Consider the following 12,213-nt stretch of genomic DNA (forward strand, 5'->3'; position numbering starts at 1 on the left):
CAGGTATGCCCAGAAAAAGAACTCTGGGAGATGACTAAAAACCATTACATTGAATTCCCAATCCCTATATTTTTGCCCACCTGCATTTTTGATTTCCTTCACAAGCTAATTGTACAATAATTCAGAGTCTGATTCTTTTTGTACAGCAAAATAATGTTTTGGTCATGTATACTTATTATGTATCTAAGTTATATTTTAATATATTTAACATCTACTGGTCATCCTGCCATTTAGGGAGGGTGGGGGTGGGGTAAGAGGTGAAAAATTGGAACAAGAGGTTTGGCAATTGTTAATGCTGTAAAGTTACCCATGTATATATCCTGTAAATAAAAGGCTATTAAATTAAAAAAAAAAATACTATATGATGACCAGTTCTGATGGACCAGGCCATCCTCAGCAACAGATCAACCAAATCATTTCCAATGGAGCAGTAATGAACTGAACCAGCTATGCCCAGAAAAAGAACTCTGGGAGATGACTAAAAACCATTACATTGAATTCCTAATCCCTATATTTATGCACACCTGCATTTTTATTTCCTTCACAAGCTAATTGTACAATATTTCAGAGTCTGATTCTTTTTGTACAGCAAAATAACGTTTTGTCATGTATACTTATTGTGTATCTAATTTATATTTTAATATATTTAACATCTACTGGTCATTCTGCCATCTAGGGAGGGGTGGGGGTAAGAGGTGAAAAATTGGAGCAAGAGGTTTGGCAATTGTTAATGCTGTAAAGTTACCCATGCATATGTCCTGTAAATAAAAGGCTATTAAATAAAAAAAAATAATAATAAAATAAAATCATCCATTTTAAAGGCCACAGTCTATACTTATGACCAGGGGAGGGAGGCAAAAAAAATATATGATTAGTTTAGATTAAGTCATTCCACATCTTGGAAAAAAGGGTTCAAGAGTTGTCTCCCACTACTAATGAGTCTGCAGCACCTTTATCTACAAAAGATAATATGTTAGAGAGTCTGGATAAACAAAATTGTCCAAGAAACATTACACATACCAGATGTCAGATAACTCAAAAGTTTGGTTCACCTGAGATTATATGGAAATGTAATTCCTGGGAGTACACAAGTTAAATAATTCTTGAAGTTATATAAACTCTACATAAAGTTTAAACCAAAATTTAGCCAAAGCAAAGAGAAAGTACCAGCTTTTTTTGGTCAAAGGGTGGGATCTCTGACTCTGCCAAGCTGGACAATCAGTAAAACCTTAGCTGAGACGCTCTGAAACTCCAGAATACCAAAGCTCTAAGTAGGGAGCTCTCTGAGTGTTAACAGGCCCAGAATGAGTCACATTCTCTGAGATAAAGACCGCTCAAAGTTTCTTTAGCTTTTATTAGTCACATGAATAAGCCTGACAAATTCAAGGTTTGCTTAGCTTGAGAAAGGGAAGGAGAGGGGGAGAAATGGTGTGACTGCTTTGATTCAAGATCTATTACAGAAGGCCTTCTTGTTGAGTTGAAGGGATCCCTAGGTTTCAAATTCATCTGCATGGTGGTAATAGTGGCAGTCTCAAAAAAAAACGAGTTCCTCAAAGGAGTTAAGTGTTGAATAAGGAAAGCAGAGCCAAGGATGAAAAATACAACTACATTTAGAAAATTAAAAAAAAAAAAAAAAAAAAAAGGAACCAAGAAAGGAAGAGAAGAAATACTAAAGGTGAAAAATCACAGAGGTCAAGGAGAGAGAATAAAAAAAATAAAAAAAAAAAACGAAGGTGATCAATGTCAACAGCTTCAGAGAGGTCAAAATAAGACAAAGACAGACCTTTTATAGTTGTTTATTAGTAAGTTCCTAGTGACCTCTGACAGTGCAATTTCATGTGCAGTGGGGCTCAAAGGCAAATCTGCTGGGGATTAATGAATGAGAGAATGGGTGATAAGGAAATGGAGACAATAGGTGTAGACTTTGGTTCTATAAGTTGACAGTGAAAGGAAAATGAAGACGTTGAGATAGCCTAATTAAGCTAAAGGTTTGGTTTTGTTTTCAAGAAAATAGGGTCCAATGTATCTGCTTTGACAAGGGAGACGGAAGCAGTGAAGAGGAAAAGACTAAAGAAAATAGAGAAATTGGGATGATACCACCTATGTTAGATCGTTAAGGGAGCAAGGTCCCAGATTACACAAGATGGGGAGAGATTCTGAGATAGAGATGGGGGTGGATGAGAAAGCAGGTACTCAATAGTTATGATCTCAAAAATGCAAGAAGTAAAGTCATCTGCTAAGTATAAAGAAGAGAAGTCAAGATGAGGATTGCTGTTCCTGATCAAGCCCTAATAAGATATGATTGTACTTAACTTTCCCAACCATATTTCAAACTAACCATAGCCATTTACAAGACACCACATTTCCTCCTCCCTCCCTCCCCCAGACAACTAAGGTTAAGTGACTTGCCTAGGGTCACACAACTAGGAAGTGTTAAATGTCTGAGATCAAATTTGAACTCAGGTCCTCCTGACTTAAAGTGATACTCTTTCCACTGCACCACCTAACTGCGCCCAAGACCACATTTTTTAAAAACTATCCAGGAGAACACTGTACATAGTAACAGCAAGATTATATGATGATCAACTACGACAGACTTGAATCTTCACAGCAATATATGTATCCAAAATAATTCCAATAAACTTGGGATGTAAAGTACATCCAGATAAAGAACTATGGAGACTGAATGTGGATTGAAGCATAGTATTTTGTTTGCTTTTTCTTTCTATAATTTTTCCTTTTTGTTCTGATTTTTCTTTCACAAAATGACTAATATGGAAATATATTTAAAATAATTGTACATTTGTAATCTATATCAGATTGCTTGTTGTCTTAGGGAGGGAAAAGATAAGGAGAGAAAAAAATTGGAACTCAAAATCTCACAAAAATGAATGTTGAAAACTATCTTTACATGTAATTGGGAAAATAAAATACTATTGAATTTTTTTTTTTAAAAGAATGTAAAAAAAAAGATTCATGAAAGACCACTTAGGTCAGGAGTTCTTAAACCAGGCTCCATGAACTTATTTTTCTTAATATTTTGATAACTGTATTACAATCTAATTGGTTTTCTTTGTAAATCAATTTTTAAAAATCTTTTTTATCTTATGCATTTAAAGATATTCTGAGAAGGGATAGGTTCCATCAGACAGCCAAAGGCATCTATCTATGATACAAACCAGAAAAGATTAAAAACCATGACCTACACTTCCTTCAAGACCCAGTTAAAATCCTACCTTCTACAGGAGGTAGATCCCCTTAATTTATGGTGCCTTCCCCTTGATTACCTCCAAATGATCTTTCTTGTACACAGTGGTTTGCATGTAGAGTCTCCCATTACATCAAGATTTGCTGGAGAGCAGGGACAGTTTGGTGATGGTGGTGATGGTAGTTTTGCCTTTCTTCATATCCTTAGGGCTTAGCATTATGCTCAGCACAATGTAGATACTTAATAAATATTTATTGATTGACTAGGTTGGTTCCTACCAGTAACACTCACAGATTGACAGATTTTTGCAATTGTTTCAAAAAACATTTCTCTAGCATCACTATGTATCCAACCCTATTCTAGGCACCACAGGAAGAGAGAACAGAATTAGCAAAAACAAAAACAAAAAAAAACAAAAACACAGTTCCTGTCATCAAGGACAAAACTCCTTTGTACCTCAATTTTCCCAGAAGAGAATAACAACTTATCATTTACTTCACAGCTACAGAAACAAAGAGTCACTGAGAAGACTGAAATCTCACAGGTCTCTATGTGGTCACAGAGAACACACAACAGCCAAGAAAGGGCAAAGAAAAAGAATCATTTTCTCCCTCTCCTGACTAAAAAATTGAGAATGATTTTTTTCTTTTGGTTCTGACTTTACAGTGGCTTCACCTACAAAAGAATATAGGTGCTCTAGTAGCAAACTTACTTTCACTTCTTCCCAAAGGAGCACACCTGAATTGTGTTGAGGTGGCCACTACTCACAGTGACCAAATACTCACCTGAAGACTTAAAGTTATATGCCAAAGGAAAAGTAATTATTGTGTAAAGTGCAAATCCCAGTAAAGGTCCAAGAGCCCAAAAAGAAAGGCACATCTGGCCTCATCAATATTTGAAGAGCCACCTGCCATAGAAAAATACTTTCTTTGACAAATGATCATCAGCCCTTCTTGATGCTTTGAACGAAGAGCAGAACAAGTCATTCTTGCCCAGCATGGTGTGCATGCTTGTGACTTCAGCTAACTGCCCCAGGCCTTGCCATTTGATCCAGAAGCAGAAAGCCTAGATAGTTTAGTAAACTAGGGCAATGTTTTCAGTGTGTCAGAATATATGAGTGTCTTGTGAAGACCTCACTGGTATGTAGCAGCAGGCCAGGTTTTCTTCCATAATACCTCCCCCACCCCACTTTCAAATTTGCCCTTGGATTCTTCCTGCCCCTGTGTTGTATATGCATAACTTAACACTATTTGTTGAGCCTGACAAAGGATAAATTATGCTCGAATTTATTAATAATAATTTGTTACTCAGTCTTGTCCAACTCTTCAGGACTCCCTTGGGGTTTTCTTGGCAAAGATACTGGAGTGGTTTGTCATTTCTTTCTCCAGCTCATTTTGCAGATGAGGAAACTCAGGTAAACAAGGTTAAGTGACTTGCCAAGTGTCACACAGCTATCATGTGTCTGAAGCCAGATTTGAACTCAGGACTTTCTATCTCCTAGTCCTGCATTTTATTGACTGCATCACTCAACTATTTTATTCCATAGAGAATCGTTCTTGATTTCACATTCTGATGCTTTAGAATCTCTCTCTCTCTTTTTTTTTTTTACACTGCAGCTCTACCACTGACTTCCTGGGCAACTGTGGACCAAATAATTTTCCTTCTCTGAGGCTCAATGTCCTGTTCTGTAAAAATGGGATGGGAAGACTAGGACTGGCATGTTATTAGGAACAAGGAAAAAAAGCATCAGCCTTCACAGATTCAATTAATTCATGAAGAACTAGAAAGTATGTGCATTATTACCAGTCGTAACATCAGCATCCACACTTTAATGCTTCCAGGGTTTCTAGGTCAAGTCAGGAATTCTTCAAGATATTGGGGACAAATAGTACTTACTTCTCCCCAACCCCAATTCTCATCCCACAGGAGTACATAAAGTAAAACTGACTTTACTTCATATTTCCTTACCCAATTTATTTCATTCCTAAACTTATGAGAAACAAATTCTGAGGCAACAAGTTTTCCAAAACTTCCAAACCATTGGGAATTCCACATATCCCAGACAATTTAGCATGCAACATTTAGGGGTGAAACAGAACACCACTCAAAATATTCCCCAGCCACCACCAGCAACTAACAATGAAGTCCTTCTTGAATCTATTTACACTTTCACTAACACCTTTTGAGGTAACAGTACTCAGAGAAATGGATTTGAAGTTAGGAAGACCTGGGTTTAATACTACCTTCAACACTAGCTATGTGTCCCTTGTTTTGCAGATGAGGAAACTAAGGTAAACAGGATTGACTTGTCCAGGGTTACACAACTAATAAGTGTCTAAGACAAATTTGAACTCGGGACTTCCTGGTCTCCTAGTCTTGCATTTTTTCTGCTGCATCACTCAACTCTTAGAGCCTCATTTTTCTCATCCATAATGTAGGGATGATAATAGTGCCCACCCTCAAAAAGGTTGTGAGGATTAAATGATTTAATGTATACAAAGTATTGCATGAAATTTAAAGTGTTACAAATGTAAGCTTTAAAAAAAATACTGTGTATCTATATATGTATCCTGTGAATATATTATATATCACATGTGTATATAGTTTGTATCTATATATAACTGCATATATGAATATCATATTTCATATGTATATGTATACATATACTCACAGAAACTTTAGCTATGATATACATCAAGTATATGTGTATATCCTTGTGTATTAACATTATGTATGAGTATCATACCCTGGATAATAGGCATTTTTCATCCCCTTGGTTTTTCCCATGAAGATAAGCCAAATATTTTTCAGTTATTTGTAATATAACAGAAAGAGTGTTGTATATGGAGTCAAAAGACAAGATTCAAATTCCAGTTTTGCTGCTTACTACTATATGAAAAGAACACTGAAGCCCAGAAAAAAGAAATAATTTATTTCTCCAGGCCTTAGTTTTCTCATCTGCAAAAAAAAAAAAAAAAAAAAAAAAAGAGGTTGGACTAGATGAATTTCCAATCTAGCTGTGAATCTATGATCCTATGACTATTTAAAAGACTCTACAATGTTTCAGGGTTTGATGCAATCAGCACAGCACAATTTCATCCACCAACAGAAGCATCTGAAAGACCTCCTATCTATAGGTAAGTTATTCCATATGGACTCTTCACAGAACCTCTCCAGAGCAGGACAAACAAATACCTTTATCAAGCAGTATCAGAGTAAATTAAACTTTCATTTTATGCCTGACTTCCCTTGGTATCCATTATATTCATACCTTTCATGGCTTTATAGACTTTAGCCACACCTCTTCGTCTGTCTGAAAGTTAAACCAATACTGAAAACAACTAAAAATATCTAGGATGGAAACATGAAAAATGATCTGCTCCTGAGAGTTGTGATTGACTGTAATCCCAGACACAGACACTGGGAATTTTCATATATTTAAAAGCAGGTAATGGTATACAGGGTGTTCCAAAAGTCTTAATCCCAAAAGTTTGGGACACTCTGTATTTAAGAATTATCTCTCCTTGCCAGTATTTAAGAATTGTCTTTCCTTGATGACTAAAATGAAATCCTGACTGAAGGATTTACCCTTAGAAGTCTGACATTATGTGCCCCAGGAAAGTAAGCAGGTTAAAACAGAATAATTGAAAGCCAGCAATACCCTAAATACTTAAATAGTGAACTATCCATCCAGATTCATTCATTCTGAAAAATTTATTCAACATTGTGCTAAGGTCTCAGAATACAAAAATCAGACAATGTTTACTGTAAATTAGTACAGAAAATGAAGTGACACTAGCAACTACAATGTAAATTAGAACATAAGTGCATAGAAAAGCAAAAACAAAGACAGCTCAAGTGATCTTCTCAGGGCCTAAATTTGGTAATAAATTCAGCAGATTACACTAACACATCTGGTTATCACCTCATCCCAAATGTCTCTTCTGTGGGGATTCAGATCTGTACATTTTTCAGACAAGGCTTTACTCATCTACCACAAAGTCTTGTGTTGAGAACTACTGGAAGGGCCTCATCCTTTTTTCCTAAGAAACTTAAGATAGAGGCAGAGACCCAAAAGAGGTGGAGTCTGTCTGTGGAGTCATTTAGCAAAAAAGTTTCAAATATCCTGGCACTGATCCTATTAAAAGAACCATGAAGGGGAAGTGGCCCAAGTCTTTTATTTTCTTATTGGTGTCTTATAGTTTCCCCTCCCCTTGAATTACAAACTTGTGTATTTACCAGGAGACAAACAAAGAGATCACAAGTAAAGTGGCCTTCTCTATTCAAGCTGCTCAGAGTTTCATTTCATAAATTTCAGAACAAAATCCATTTCTAATGACAATCCCTAAGTGTCTCCAAACTCCCCAATGTAAAAGGCTTGGTGAAACCTTGGGGGAACGTAATTCTGAAATCTCCAGCTGCCTCAGATTTTCCATACTTTTTTGCTCTGTTGGGAAGAAGTCGTTTTCCGAGCTGCAGAACTTCAAAAGCCAAAAGTAGTACAGCCTCGCCCTAAAACTTATCCTGGCTCTTTAAACACCACAGTCAATTATGTTAAAAGGAGGAAGGGAGAGTAAGAAGGAGAGAAATGGCGGAATGGTACTACTTTTTCGCCTTAAAGCTGTCGTTCGTTTGGACATATGTACGGTTTGTGTCTTTTGTTACTCTATCACCAACATTCATTAAAGTTGCGATATTACTTTTAAAACAGTGTTACGGCACCAGACTATCCCTGCCTCTGAGGGGCTTTCGAGAGCAGTAAAGTGAGATTCCAGATGTGAAAGTGATTTGAGATGGAAAAAAAAATATCAACTGCCTGACAAAGGCAAAGTAGTGTGATTTATCTTTATTGTACTTAAATAAAATTGCACCTCTCCCCAGATTTTTCTCTCACAATGCCCCCTTGCCCAGTTCACGTCTAGCCCGCTTCCAGCTGTTCCCTTTGGAAACATCCTCCTTCCCCGCCCCCGCCCTCCCGGAGCTGCTGGTCCCGTGGGCACCCAGGGAGCCAGTGGGACCTCCGGGTACCCTTTGCCCGTCTCCTCACCGTGTTGTACATCAGGCTGTCGGAGTCCACGGGCTCTGACAGCTCGCTGAGCTTGCGATCCCAGTGCAACAGGTTCTGCTCCCCGCTCTCCAGCACCTCCATGGCGGGACGGGGAGCCGGCTGAGCCCAGGCTGCGCCGAGGAAGGGGGTGGCGAGACCTGGCACAGCCGGAGGCAGACGGGCACCGAGGATGCCGAGTCCCAGAGTGGGCGTGTCTTGTCTGGGAATCGGGGCTCTAATTCCTGAAGAAAAGCGAGGGGAGAAAGAGGAAAAACTTCCCTGCCGGGGTCACTGGAAAAAGGAGGGTGGCTGGGAGCGGGCTGAGGCAGGAAAGGAGACGGACTGCCCGAACCCAGGAGGCAGGATGGAGGGGCTTAAGGGGGGCGCCCACCCGAGGTGCAGTGAGGAGGGGGCGTCTCATCCCAAGAGACTTCCCTCTGCGTTTCGCAACATCCTCATCCCCCTCAACTTTTCCACAGCTGGTCCAAACTCGAAATTCACTCCTTGCTCTGCTTTGCTTCAACCTCAAGCCTCGCCTGAATTCCCCGCCTCCTTCCAGAGAGGAGAACCAATCGAATTATATCTTCGTAGATTTAAACCAATCGGTGGCCCACCTCTTCTCCTCGTCCCGCCTTTGTGGGCGGAGAGTGAGGACGCTCTCCCGTCCCGATTCAGGAATGTGGGAGGGAATTCCCTGTTTGACGTCACGAGGGAACTCCTCCTCCTGAGTCCCAGCTGAGGGGTGGAGCTTTTCACTGGGGGCCAATGGAATAACACGACTCTGGGGTAACAGGCAGGAAAGAAAACCACTGGAGAGTGGGAAACTTTGAGACAACGGCCAATGAAATAGGGACAAGAATCCTTTTTTTTTAAAAGAACGGGGGTGAGCTATGCTTCCGTTCGGATTAACCTAATGCAGTAAGGGAAAGCCGAGCTCCCTGTCATAGTGCAGAGAGCTGAGACCACTTTAATCGTCCTGGTTTTTATACCGTGATATGTTATAGTTTCCTAAGGATTTTGCCTTCCTTTAACTCGTTTATTTCAATGTTATTTTTTTTTAATTTGTTAAATATTTATTAAATTTTTAATATTTTGTTTTAAAATGTAAATTTAAATAATAATAACTTGTGATTTGTTACCACAAATTAGATAATATCCACAATATGTTTCAATTTATTGTGAACACCATCCTCCAATTGTTCTTTCCTACCATTTCTTCCAGTCCCCTCCAAGACTTTCCTTGTTCATTGATTCAATAGCAGCTGGAGTAGGACAGTGATAGGGAGCAATTAATAAGGGCCTGACTACATGTCTCCAAAGAGCTTCAATTCCATACTGCAGAGGTTATTAAAAGAGTTTGTGGGTAAATGCATACAAATTAGATTGTGGAAAATTTGTAAGGGTAGGAGAAGGAATCAAATTATAGGTCCCTTGTTCTGTAGATCCCATCTAATTAAAGATGGATGGGTGGAGCAGAGGTGGAATAAAAGAATGAGAGAGAGAGAAAGAAGAGGAGAGGAGAGGAAGGGAGGGGAGGGGAGGGGAGGGGAGGAGAGAGGGAGAAGAGGGAGGGAGGAAGGGGAGAGAGGAGGGAGGGGAGAGAGAGAGCATTTCTTAAGTTTTGCCATGTTCCAAGCATTGGAAATGCACACAAAAGCTAGTGAGATAACCCCTTCTTTAAAAAGCTTAACTATTACAACAATAATAGGTGGAGACTTTAAGGAGATTTAGAAAATGGTAGAGATTGGGAGAAAACTTCACAAAAGAGGTAACATTTAAGCTGAGTTTTAAAGGATGGGTAAGAGATCAATATTGAAATTCCTCTCTAAGATTAACATGTTCTCTTTATTCTCAAATCCAATGAATGGCCTTTTCTCTTTCCTCTTCCTTCTCGATGCAACTGTCTTCTCTTCCTGGATACTCCCCTTAAAGAGAAGCTATAATACGACTTTGATGGATGTCAGATGACATCTTTGACATTCCACAAATACATTTAAAAGTTAAGTATACTGCTTTGTACACTCTCCTTGTCACTTTAATTTGGACTGACTTTGGACCTTCTCTTTTCAAATCTCCTACACAACCCCTCTCCCCACTTTCTCAGCTAAGGACATCACTTCATATCCCTCCCTTAAATTGAGGCCATCTATCTTGAGTTCCCTTTTCTCCCCTTCTTTTACTCTCAACCCCACCCCTGACATTCCCCTATAATTCACCCTTCATCCCAATCTGTTATGATGCTATGGTACTTCTTCTTATCAAATTCTCTATATAAAGATCAAACTCACTCACTCCCATCTTCTCTAGATTAATCCCAATATTATCCCTTCTTTCTCTTTAATCTTCAGTCTCTCCCCTGCTATTCACACAAACACCCAAATTTGTCCTGTGCTTAAAAACATTATTTAACGTATTACACTCCTCTTAACTGTCCTAAATCTCTCCTTCTCAGCTAAATTTCTTGAAAAATCTATCTCCAATTCTGCTTTCTCTCTTCTAAATTCTTCAGTATAACTTACAACCTTATCATTCAACCACAATTTCTCTATTAAAAAAAAAAAAAAACAGTGATCTTTGAATTGCCAAATATGATGGTTTATTCTAAATAGCCATACTTTTTTTACCTCTTTGCAACTGACAATTGACCTCCTGGATATTCAATTTTCCCTGAATTTTTGTAACACTACTCTTGGATCTCCTCCTACCTGTAATGACTGGTCCTCAATCTTTTTTGCTGGATCTCCATTCACAGCATGCCCCCTCTGAAGGCTATCCCTCAAAGTTCTGTCCTAAGATCCTTTCCTTTTTCTCGCTATACTTCCTTTCTTATTGATTTCATCAAATCCTAACTCATAAATTCATTCTTCACCTCCACATATGAATTCCAGATCTATATATGCAATTTCTCTCCTGAGTTCCAATCCCAAATCACCAATTCTTCCTAGATATTTCAAACCAGAAGTGTCTTAGGCATCTCAAACTCAAGCTGTTTAAGCCAAATTCATTACCTTTCCCCCAAAACTCACCCCTTTTCTGAGCTTCCCTACTACTATTGAGAGTATCACTATCCTTTAAGTCACCCAGATTTGCAATTCAGTATTCAATTCAGTATTTTCATGTGTCAATCACTTGCCAAATCTTGTCCTTTCTACCTTTACAGCATCTCTTCATAGCATCCCCTTCTCTCTGTTTTCATAGTCTCTCACCTAGTTCAGGCCTTCATCATCTCTTGCCTGGACTATTATAACAGCCTCCTAATTGGTCTTCTTGCCTAATGTCTCTTCCCATTCCAGTTCGTTCATCTTTCAGTTGTCCAAGTGGTTTTCCTAAAATGTAGACTGTTCCAATTCACCCTTACTCACTAAACTCCAGTGATTCCCTATTATGTCTAGAACCAAAGGTAAGCTTCTCTGTTTGGTACTGAAAATTCTTTACAATATGGCCCTTTCCTATATAAGTCTTCTTATATGTCACTATCCTGTATGAGATCTTAGACCTGCAATACTAGCCTGCTCACTGTTTTTTACACAAGACACCCAATCTTCCATCTCTGTGCCTTTATACTGACTGTCCATGCCTAGAATGACTTCCTTCCTTATGTGTGGGAAAAAGTGAAGAATTTACAGATTAAGCACATATTGATCAGAGACTGTTAGCTAAAGTAGATCAAGCCTATAGGCCTGAGTTTCAGCTTCTCCGGAGTCACGTGAATTTAGATAAGGCCTGGACTACATACATTCCATTGTCCAACCAAGGGAGTGGCCGAAGAAGCTGTACATCCCCTTGTCTACTACATTCCACTGACCAACCAGGGGAACAGTAGACTTATGTGACCAGTCACAACATATAGAGGGTGGGATTTTGGAGGTTCTTTGTCTGAAATGTATAAAAGCTGTAAGCATTTTCAAGACTCTGGCCCTATCCTGCTGTGAAATTTGGCTCACAGACCAGGATGGGG

General features: G+C 38.9%; 1 protein-coding gene across 1 annotated transcript in view; it reads right to left on the minus strand.

The window, feature by feature from the left end:
* CREB3L2 (cAMP responsive element binding protein 3 like 2) overlaps positions 1 to 8,778 on the minus strand; it is a 154,532-nt gene extending 145,754 nt beyond the window's left edge. Inside the window, exon 1 of the mRNA XM_031939144.1 lies at positions 8,256 to 8,778. Coding sequence (XP_031795004.1) covers positions 8,256 to 8,357 — 102 coding nt within the window. The 5' untranslated portion in view covers positions 8,358 to 8,778. The remainder of the gene's footprint in view (positions 1 to 8,255) is intronic.
* Between the last annotated feature and the right edge of the window lie 3,435 nt (positions 8,779 to 12,213).

This window comes from Sarcophilus harrisii, chromosome 5 (genome assembly GCF_902635505.1).
Source record: "Sarcophilus harrisii chromosome 5, mSarHar1.11, whole genome shotgun sequence".
NCBI lineage: Eukaryota > Metazoa > Chordata > Mammalia > Dasyuromorphia > Dasyuridae > Sarcophilus > Sarcophilus harrisii.